At 53.6% G+C, this 10,830-nt stretch overlaps 1 protein-coding gene across 15 annotated transcripts in view; it reads right to left on the bottom strand.

Moving 5' to 3' along the window:
* Positions 1-41: 41 nt before the first annotated feature.
* SAMD4B (sterile alpha motif domain containing 4B) overlaps positions 42-10,830 on the bottom strand; it is a 43,264-nt gene continuing 32,475 nt past the window's right edge. For 9 of the 15 annotated variants that reach the window (XM_016935911.3, XM_063801661.1, XM_054673436.2 and 6 more), the window contains 10 exons: positions 9,853-10,092; positions 9,196-9,305; positions 8,951-9,037; positions 7,918-8,257; positions 7,154-7,239; positions 5,667-5,785; positions 4,965-5,163; positions 4,637-4,760; positions 2,458-2,541; positions 42-2,250 (listed from right to left, as the gene is read on the bottom strand). In XM_016935911.3, the coding sequence (XP_016791400.1) occupies positions 2,222-2,250; positions 2,458-2,541; positions 4,637-4,760; positions 4,965-5,163; positions 5,667-5,785; positions 7,154-7,239; positions 7,918-8,257; positions 8,951-9,037; positions 9,196-9,305; positions 9,853-10,092 (1,418 nt within the window). In that variant the 3' untranslated portion in view covers positions 42-2,221. Of the gene's footprint in view, positions 2,251-2,457; positions 2,542-3,867; positions 4,126-4,636; positions 4,761-4,964; positions 5,164-5,666; positions 5,786-7,153; positions 7,240-7,917; positions 8,258-8,950; positions 9,038-9,195; positions 9,306-9,852; positions 10,093-10,830 lie in introns of those variants that run through there. The other 6 variants (XM_063801664.1, XM_054673439.2, XM_063801663.1 and 3 more) reach the window with 2 other exon arrangements.

The following is a 10,830-nucleotide window of genomic DNA, read 5'->3' as shown; positions in this document are numbered from 1 at the left end:
GGCAGGGCCAATGGTCTCCCACAAAATGTAGCACAACGAAGGTCAGAATTTGTTTTTTTTTTGTTGTTTTTTTTTTTTCCAAAATAAGCCCAGACCATTAAACAAGTGAAACTCCAACAAATAAGTCTTCTCCAACAGCGAGAAAAACTGTACAGTTACTCAAAGCTGATTCTGCCAGTGGGGCTGGGGACAGAAGTGGGTAGGGAGGGTGAAATCATGGAGGAGGGCCTGGGGAGGGGGCTGGAGCGGGAGAGGGTCAGGGTCCTGCCCATCAGAGTGGGGCCGCCTGCGTCCTGCACACTCTGCTGTCAGGTGGGGTGGGGGGCAGCTCTTGCCTCCCTGTGTGTGTGAGACGGTGTCCCTCACCACCTCCCAGTGCCAGGCACAGTCAGCTCACCCTGATGGAGAGTGAACAAGACAGGACAGGCTGGGGAGAGGGGAGGGTCCCATGAGAGGGACACCCTGCTGATTCCAAACGAGGTGGCCCATCCATCCCACTTCCTGCAGCTAGTGGGAGGGGGACTGGAGAAGCCCTGGGAGATTGAGGGGATGAGCAAAGGCACAGAAACATGGAGGGCCGGGGTGGGGGACTTGCATAGGTTGATGAGTGTGCAAGAGGTACATAAATAAACCTGACACCCCACCCAGCCCGGCACTGGGAGAGGAAGTGGGGACCCAGAGCCAGGTTCCCAGGGCCACCCTACCCCCTGGCTTCTTCCCCCTCCCTGGGCTCAGAGCAGAGGGAAGTCCACAGACCAGGAGGGCGGGGGCAAGAAGGTCTGGGGAATGGGGTGATAGTGCAGGGAGGGTGGTGGTTTTAAAATTTTTTTTTTTTTGGTTTTTTTGTTTTTTTCCCAACATTTTGTATCTTTAATAACATACACAATGGTTACCAGCCATATTCATAACAAAAGTTATTCATAAAATGTATCTAAAAATAACATTTTTTTTCCTTTTCGGTGTGAAAAGCTTGAGAATGTCCCAGTGGGGAAGGTGGGTTGAGGGGGAGGAGGGCGTTGAAGAGGGAGACCCTGGCTTCCCCGCAGTCTGAACCCCCAAATCCCCTCCCTCCACCTGGGCCCCAACACAACCCCTCATTAGGAATAGGGACCAGACAGTCTGTCGGACTCTGGGGCTGGGACAAATCTCTGGGTTATGATATAGTGTTCCACTTAAGTGAGGTCATGACATAATGGGGGAAGGAAAAAGGCTGAAAGAAAAGGGAGGGGCTTAGGGAAAAACCCAAAAACCAAACAATCCCCTTTCCCTTATTCCTGACTCCCAAGTCTCACCAACCAGACCTGGGAGCGGAGAAGGGTGTGTGTTCGTGGGGAAGGGGACGTTAAGGCAACAGACTTCCTGACCTCACTGGCTACCCTGGCTGCCCACCTCCAACCTCTTCATCCCGGTAGCCAGGGCTGGAGGAAAATGGGTTAGAGCTTGGGGGTCTGGAGGAGGGGGCTCTGCCCTCTCCCCTCATAAAGTTCAGGCTCTCCCTGCCACTGTCTTGGCTGAGAGAGACCTGGGGATTCTAAAAATGAGAGGAAATGATCAGAGAAAAACCGTTAAGAACTATATAAATATGTATCTTAAATAGGCCTAAGAAATTAATCATAGAGAACCTCTGGTGAACAGGGCCAGGGGAGGTGAGAGAGAGGAAGGTGGCTCCTGTCCTTGCAGAATGTGGGGAATGGTGAAGGGGAAGCAGGGAGAGGAGAGAGAGCTTCCTCTCCTTGCTCCCCTTCCTTCTCCCCAGCTCCTCTCAATAACATTCTGGAGGGCAGGTTCTCTGCCCTGCGCGTCACCCCAAATGTCAAATGTTTCTGAGCAGGCTCCACAAGGTAGTGGTCAGTTTGTCTCTGGGGAGTCTGCTCCCTTGGGGAGAGGCAGGTGGTCAGCGGTCTGGAGGAGGCAGGGGTGGGATGGGACCAGGTGGGGATGAGGAAGGAAAGGAGAGAGGCAGGCAGTCTGGCCAGTCCCTGCCCCCTTTATCCTGGCTGCCCCCAACTCCCCGGGCCTCAGCAGAGATCCCTCGACGGGCCTGGGAGTGAGCAAGGCATGTGCCAATGTTAAACAAAAGTTAAGAGGGTGAGAGAGTAGAAAAATATTAGAATATATAGCTGAGCCAGCCCACCCTCTCGCTGTCGTGGAGAAGCCCGTTGGGGGTTGGCCCCCGCCCGCCGCCCAGGGAGCCTATGGGTGCGCTGGGCTGTGGGTCCCGTCAGATGGTGGAGGTTTTGTCTGTCCCATCTGTGGTAAGAAAGGGAGGAAGGGAGGAAGATCAGGAGCTGGAGGGAGACCCAAGAAAAGGCACTCAGGTAGCCTGTCATCCCAGTCAGGCCCTCCCTGGAGTCTGGCCTCCCCTGGGGACCCCTCAGGATGACTCTGAGTTGCTCAGTTCAGAGGCAGAGACGCTGGGTAGGTGGGAGCTGGGTCAGGGAAAGAGGAAATGCTCACCACCCAAGGCGTGTTCTGTCATGCTCAGACACAGAGACTCCAGAGTGGGATTGATCTCCAGGTCAGGCCCAGGAACCGGGCAGTCTGGGTGGGAGAGAAGAGAATGGGGGTGGTAAGGACCAACTGGACTCGGGTGAAGACAGCTGGGATGACAAAGGATGCTGGTATGGGAAGGGAGCAAGAGAGATGGAGGGGGAGAGGGAAGAAGGGGAGGAGGTGGACAGGGAGAGAGGCGAGCATGTCACACAACAGGCAGAGGAGACAATGGCAATGGCAGAGGCTTGGCAATACAGAAAAAGCCTGACTTGCAGAGAGTGGAATTGAAACTGAAGGAGCTCCTGGAGGCCACACACAGCCTGCTGTGACTACTCTGGACACAGACTGCATACTGTCTTGAGCACAGTCTGGGCATCTGCCCTGGACACTGGGCAGCCCCCAAGGCTCCCTGATTGAAGACCTGCTCTGTACTTGGTGCAAAAGCTAAATCAAAACCCTTCCTGTCCCCACTTGGACCTGCTCCTCTGGGCAGGATTCAATCCAGGCAGGCCGGGCAGGTGGGGGCAAAGTAGGACAACCACCATGGGACTTGTCCTCAAACCACACTTCTCAAAAGGGCCTCCTATTCGGGCATCTGGGAAACCACCCACCTCCCTGGGCAGACCTGACCTCCCTCACTACACTGCTTAAACCCTTCCCTGACTCCTCACTGCCATCAGGACAAAGTCCGAGCTGTTTACCTGGATTTAGACGACCCAGCTCCCATCTCCACCCTCATCTCTCATCACTGTTCCCTCTGAACCCTGAGCTCATGTCGTATCAGATCACCCAATTGTCTCTCCTTAAAAAAAAAAAATTTTTTTTTTGAACTTGGGCAAGACCTGTCTCAGATTGCTGACTGATGAATAACATCAGCGTCCTTACACATACAGTTGGGAGGAGTTAATCAGTGCAGGAGAGCTGTCTGACAAAGCCTGGGACACAGCATACCGGTAAAGAGAATGGTTCTTGTTCATTCCTGCGGTTCATCCACCTGCTTGTTTAACATCATTTACAGATGCCTACTGTGTGTCAAGCCCTGTGCTAGGATGAACATGATGGATGGGTTCCCACGGCCTCAACAGATGGCTGTCCACACAACCTCATCAAGTAAGACTCCTGACTGACTTGGCAGTTTATGACATGAATTCTGCAAATCCATGCTCTCTCTAGAGTCAGCCCATTCCAGACGAGCCTTATCTGTCTCTGCAGCCCCAGTGCCCAGCACCGTGTGGAGGAGTCAACCCCTCACTTGTTGAGCAGGGCAGGGACCTGCGGTTAGCAAGTCTCTAATCTTCCTTTTGCCCACTTGTCCCAACATCTTTTTGAGATGGGGTCTCACTGTCGCCCTGGCTGCAGTGCAGTGGCACAATCTCTGCTTACTACAGCCTTGACCTCCTGGGCTCAAGCGATCCTCCTGCCTCACCCTCTCGAGTAGCTGGGACTACGGGTGTGTGCCACCATGCCCAGATAATTTCTGTATTTTTTTGTACAGATGGGGTTTCGCCATGTTGTCCAGACTGGTCTCAAACCGATCTACTTGCCTCAGCTTCCCAAAAGTGCTGAAATTACAGGCGTGAGTTACTGTGCCCGCACTTGGCCCAACTTCTGCTCTCCCATCTCCAGGATGGTCTGTAAGCAGAGGTCAAAACAGCCCTCTCACTTCAAACACCTGTTCTAAGAGGTGAAGTCCACTGGTTCCTGTGTGGTCACCTGGCATCTGAAAGAATCCCAGTAGGCTGATGGGCAGGACTCCCCTCCACAGAAATCTCACACTTTAACTGTCCCATCCCCTCAACCCCTTCTAAGTTGAGTATTCAATGATCCTGTAAAGAAAGAGATGATGACAAAGACCAACACAGACACTAAGATTATGACATAGGGTGGGAAACATGAGATGGGGTGGGAGTAAGGGGTGAGAGATGATGATTCAGAGGGGTGGGGGCAAGACCTGAGAGATAAAATTGAAGCAGAGGAGGAAAACAACCCCCAACAATTGGGGGAGATGGGTGCAGAGTGGTGTGAGGTATGGGGAGAGGTGCCAATGCAGTCTAGAAGAACAGTGGACATGAGACCCAGGAGAAAAAAGAAAGGTCAGCTGAGGATGTTGGCCAGGCAGAGTCCCAAGGGTGGGGCACCTCACCTGGAGGGAACATGAGAATGGCCTGGGGTGACGAGTGGACCGGGAGCGAGTGGGTGCGCTGCACAGAGCTGCGGCTCTGACTGGGCATGCTGTTGCTGCCTCCAGGGTTGGCAAACCACAGGTTCTACACAGGTCCCAGGAAGAGAGAAAGTAGTGAGTGCGGAAGAGGCCCAGACCCAAGAGTGGTGGAGGTGGTACAGGCCTTCTCCCACTCCCACCCCCGCCACCTCTAAGCTGGGTCCGGATACAGAGTATACAGGCAAATAGACATCCCAGGTACTGCCACCCCAACCCCAGGAGGCCGGGCCCCTGCTTCCAGCCAGCTTACCTGTCGGCCCTGGCCTCCAAGGCTGGGGCTGGTGAGGGCATGTCGAGGGGAGACACCCCCAATGCCCGAGGGGCTCAGGAGGCCCATCCGGCCGGGTGGGAGGGCCCGGGGAGGCATTGGGAACTGCCGCTGGGTACGCCGGGCCACTCCCATCCCCACAGAGCCAGCTATGGGGAGCGAGTTGGAGCCGAATGCCCAGCTATGAGAGAGCAGAAGGCAGGGTGTTAATTTACATAGATGGGGCCTATCTGTCCACCCCTTCCTCACCTTCCCCAATAACCCCAAGTGGTAGGAGAGAACATAAACCTCCATCACACATTCTGTCCTCATCTGCCCCAAGGGTACCCCCTGGAAGGAGATGGGACATGTACAAGGGTTTCTTCACTGTCCACTCAAAACAGTTCTCCAATCTTCAATTCTCAAAGGAGACATTTCTGTTATTTGTCTGGTCTAAGGAGGGACTTCCAGGCCCTCTGCATACAGGCGAGGAGCAAGGTACATATGAGGGGCCTGCTCATGGGACATGTGTTGTTTTTCAGCTCAGCATCCTATTCTAGTGGGAAATTTTCTTCTGGGAAAGTCGCCCAGTGACTGAATAAAACTAGATTCTCAGCCCAGAACACAATCACCCCTCTAAGCATGATCTGCTAACCAGCAAAGGCCTATGGAGGGCAGGTCCCTGTAACCTGGCCACCCGCCTACCCTTTCTGCTGCCGGTAGTTCTGCATCTCTAGTGCGGCTTTGCGCGGGAATGTCCGGAGGAGCTTCAGCACTTGCTGTTTCCAGGATAGCAGCCGTTTCTTCTGCGTCTCCGTGAAAGCCTAGAATTGGCAGGGCACCGGTGAAGCAGAGAGGGTGATGTTTCCTTCAGACCTCCCTTCCAGTCTTCCATTCATTTGTTCAAATATTTATTGCCTGGCCGGGCGTGGTGGCTCATGCTGTAATCCCAGCACTTTGGGAGGCTGAGGCGGGTGGATCACTTGAGGTCAGGAGTTCGAGACCAGCCTGGACAACATGGTGAAACCCCACCTCTACTAAAAGTACAAAAATTAGCCAGGCATGGTAGTGCGTGCCTGTAATCCCAGATACTTGGGAGGTTGAGGCAGGAGAATCACTTGAACCTGGGAGGCGGAGGTTGCAGTGAGCCGAGACTGCGCCATTGCACTCCAGCCTGGGCAACAGAGCGAGACTCTGTTTCCAAAAAAAAGATTAATTGCTCATCTACTCTGTGCCTGTGCCAGGCAATTCTGGGATGCAGAGGTGACCATGCCCAGAGAGCTTACAGTCTGGTTGTGAGGGAAAGATACATACATAATGACAACTGTGACAAATTATCCCTCCCTGAGGGAGAAGAACAGGAAGCAAAAGAAACTTAAATAAAAATGAGGGGTTGGTAAAGGTGTCCCTGAGGTATAAATGTTTGAACTGACAGCTGAGGGGTGAGGAGGAGGAAAGGGTACTGTTGCTGACAAAGAGTATGTACAGGCTGGGCATGGTTGCTCATGCCTATAATCCCAGTACTTTGGGAGGCCAGGGCAGGGGATCGCTTGAGGCCAGGAGTTCGCGATCAGCCTAGGCAATAAAGCAATACTCCATCTCTAAAAAAGAAAATCGTCACGCCTGTAATCTCAGCACTTTGGGAGGCTGAGGTGGAAGGATCACTTGAGGTCAGTTCAAAACCAGCCAGGGCAACAGTGTGAGACCTCGTCTCTATTAAAAAAAAAAAAAAGAGAGAGAGGAAGAGTGTGTACAAGGGTTCTGAGAAGAAGCCTCTAAAGCCAACACTGGTAAGATACAAGACTGGAAGGGCTGGCATGTGCCACGTCAGGTAAGGCCCTATGGGCCACATACAACACAATGGTCTTGAGAAAGATGGGGCAGCCTTTCCCTCACTCTGTCGTCCAGGCTGGAGTGCAGTGGCGCGATCTTGGCTCACAAGCTCCACCTGCCGGGTTCACGCCATTCTGCCTCAGCCTCCCGCGTAGCTGGGACTGCAGGCACCTGCCACCACGCCCGGCTAATTTTTTGTATTTTTAGTAAAGACTGGGTTTCACTGTGTTAGCCAGGATGGTCTCGATCTCCTGACCTCATGATCCGCCCACCTCGGTGGCCGAAGTGCTGGGACTACAGGCGTGAACCACCATGCCTGGCCGCCTTTCCCTTTTTGAGTATGCTAGGGAAGGCCTTACCTCATGAGTCAGGCACTTTTCGATGAGCTGGAGGTAACTGGTGATGTTCTCCTCGTCTGGTCGGGACACCAGCAGTTGGGTGCACACTGGGGGACATGAGAAAGGGCAGGAGGTTAACCCCTAGTATGCCCTCTGCCATGTTCCAGCCTCCAGCTGGCTCGTGCACAAGAAGGAACAGGAGACTCAGGCTGGATGAGTATCAACTATTAAGTGCTAGCCATGGTATTTGGGTTATCATGAGGATATACAACATAGTGCCTGACACAATCTTGTCACTACACACATTTTTAGCCTTAGAAACCTAAAGCTCAGAGTTGAGTCACTTGCCTCAGGTCCAGATCCAGATCTAGACTGATCTGGATCCAAGTGTAAAGTCTGCTGTATCATGCTGCTTTAGGAAAGGCTGAAGCTGTGATAAATTTCACCATCCCCATCCCCTGGACTTTGGTCCCCTCTGAGAGAAATCAATGGACTCCCCTCAACTGCTCACCCTTTACTACATGGAATTTCTTCTGACCCACTGCCCCATTTCTGCTCAGCCTGGAGATGCTTTGAGGGGAAGGGCTGTTATCCACCATCAGCCCAGACGTGCCCAAGGGCAAGGGGCCTTGTCACCCTGTCTCGGCTACTCTCTGTAGTGTTCCAGTCTCCAGTAGGCTTTACAAAGCCCTGCTCCCACCATCGAACTTGGATTTGATCCCTGGTGCTTGAGTTCACTTGGCTTTCTGCCTCAGGATTTCCTGCTAGGCTGTGGCTGGTCTCACCTTTGCCCATCACCCGTGTAAACTGGCTGGGGATGTCTCCGTCGGCGACGGGAGCCGGGGCAGGCTCACTGCCATCAGTGGGAGCTGGAGCTGGTGGAGGTGGGTAGTTCTCCACAGCTGGAGGGTCCTTGGCCTCGGTGCCTTTGTCTGTGCCGGGGTGGGCTAGGGGAGGCTCAGCACCTGGCAGCGGTGGTTCCCCCGGGGCCCCATCCTTGGCAGTAGGGGTGGTGGTGGCGGCAGCCACGGTGGCCTGGAGGACACTGTAGGCCTTGATGGGAGTGATGATGATCTGCTGCAGCTCCTGCAGAGCGTTTCGTAGGTTCCCGCCTTCCAGCACATCCTGGATGGGAGGACACAGGCTGGGGTCACATGCAGACCCTACAATGAGGGACTGAGAGTATCTACACAGAGAGTCAGACAGGGCTTGCAGAAGGCTGGGTAGGACCCTGGGTTCCAGCACATAGAGAAGGCATGTAAGGGTACTGCAAGCCCACAAACATATAGGTACACATTTCCTCTTTCCCATTAAGATGAAGTCCCACAGAACTCACGAAAAGCCAGTCTAATGTTGGAGTCTCAAGGACCCAACAAGGATAGAATCAGAGATTCAGACCTAGACACTGAGCAGGGAAAAATACAAACAGAAGGCAGTGGCAAGGAAACGGAATCAGATGTGGAAGGAAAATGAGTTTAGAAACAATCAAATGGAAAGAGAGATTGTACAGACAGAGACACTCTGCTCTACCAGAAAGACCAGTAAAAAATGGAAAAGCAAAAGGGGAGAGAAGGTGTAGAGTCAAAAGACAGAGATCCTGGAACCACAAACCAGGAAAGACAGGGAGGGGAGACTCTTAGCCACCAGCAAGTGAGCCTTTTGATGCCGGCTTGCATGTGGTCCCTGAAGTCTGGGTCCCTAGGGCTGGGAATTTTGGAGGCCAGATCCGAGGAGTCTGGAGGCCAACTCAGGGCCTTTGGTCTACTGGTACCACCAAGTGGCTGGCTGGCCTTGAAGATGCAGAAACCAGGTCCTCACCTTCTCTAGGGACTTGAGGACACTCTGTCTCTCACGCAGCTTCTGGATGCTCAGGGCTATCTTGTGGCGGGCACCTTTGGTGACGTTCTGTGATAAGGGCAGAAGGGGACAGGAAGCTAGAGATGTGAGGCTGAGATATTTGTGGGTACCCAAATAGAGATCAAGGAGACAGAGGAGGCTTGGGCTGCAAGGATGCCAAACTAGCGCTGCCCCCAGCACCTCCCGGATGGACCCCTTGGCTTCACCTGAGACTCCAGGTGCTGCTCAGTCAGTGTCATCATCTCCTCGTAGCTCATCTGTGAGAAGAGGGCTGCATACTTGTGCAAGCGGAGGCTCTTGAGCCATGAGGGCACATCTTTGGCAAAGGAGGGAGAGTGAAAGGTCAGGAGTTTGGCCCAGATTACCAGGGTAAAGGAAAAGTTGTGGGGATAAACCCACAGGAAGCCTCAAAAGATGCAAAAAATTGGGAGGGGGTTGGGGGGAGCTAAGGTTCCATCAGCTCCTTCTTCATCTGCCTAGCCAGACCCTCAGGCAGCCTTCCCTGGGAAGGACATCTGACCCTTCTAAGCTGCTAGGCTGGATGTATACCAGGATGACCTCACTGATTGCTCCACAACTCTTGCTGGAACCTCTGTTCCATCACTTAGCTGTCTCCTGGCTTCCTTGTCAGACTGGGGTGTGTGAAGACAGGGGGCTCCTCCCCAGTCAGACTAGAACTTGTTAGGGTAGATGTGGGGTCTCTCTGCTTAGTCCTGAGCCCTAAAAGCAGGGACTATCTACTCCCCTCAGACATGTCCCCTCCTCAGAGGGGTAAGCAGGTGTCAGCTACAAGCTCCTTTCTGTCCTCTAAGCTCTGCAGAAGCCCCTGGAAAAGGGTCCTGGTGCTGCTGTCCCCAATGTACCTTTCATGCCACTGCCATCCTCCTGGAAAGTGTTCCGGCTGGAGCCCTGCTCCTCTGTCTGCTCACTGCCAGAGGAGGCCACGCTGCTCTGGGGCGAGAGAGGTGCGTGATCGGGCGTGGTAAAAGCAGCCCGGGCCCCAAGCTCCTCTGGACTCGGCCACTCACCAGGGACCTGGGGGCTTGTAGGGATGAGTGACATGGAGCGCTTCAGTGGGCTAGGGTGGATTTGGCAGGGGAGACCTGGCCAGAGTGGGAGAAAAGCAAAATATTAGACCTGGGGACCCAACCACAGGAGACCATCCCCCTGCCGTCAGTGCCAGGATGGCAGTTTGGCCCCATAACCTGCCAAGAGGAAGGGACCTGGGGTCCAAGGGTAACTGCCTACCAGATATACCTCATTCTCTTACCTCCAACACCCAACCCATCAGCAAGCTGTCAGCCACTTTCCTGAATTTCTCCAGTTCCGCTGGCTCAGGCCACCAGCACCCCTGGCAGGAATTACTGCCATAGCCTCCTCATTGGTTTCCTGCCTTCACTCTTGCCTCCTACAGTCCACGCCCCTCACAACAGCCATAAAGGTCCTTCTAAAAATGCAAATCTGACCGAGCCTGACTCCTGCTCAAATCCCTGTGACTTCCTTTCATAGTGGGAACAAAATACAAATGCTTCCACATGCCTAAAAGGCCATGCAGGACCTGGCCCCTGTTCCTCTCCCACAACCCACCACTTGGTTCATGCCTCTCTAGCCTTTGCCTCCTCCCAAACTCCCCTTTGTTCCTGAAACACTCAAGGTTGTTCCAGCCTCAGGACTTCTGGACTTGCTCTTTCTTCCTACCTTCTTGATCTCAGCGGTTGGCTCCCTCAAGTCTCATCTCAAGTGTCGCCTCCTCTGAGGCCTACCCTGAACCCTTAATCTGAAGTCACTGCCCACCTCTGCTGCCCCAATCCGTCACTCTATCACATTACTGTCTTGTCTTT

The sequence above is a fragment of the Pan troglodytes genome, chromosome 20 (assembly GCF_028858775.2).
Source record: "Pan troglodytes isolate AG18354 chromosome 20, NHGRI_mPanTro3-v2.0_pri, whole genome shotgun sequence".
In the NCBI taxonomy this organism is placed as follows: domain Eukaryota; kingdom Metazoa; phylum Chordata; class Mammalia; order Primates; family Hominidae; genus Pan; species Pan troglodytes.
This window is presented reverse-complemented; position numbering and strand designations above follow the sequence as displayed.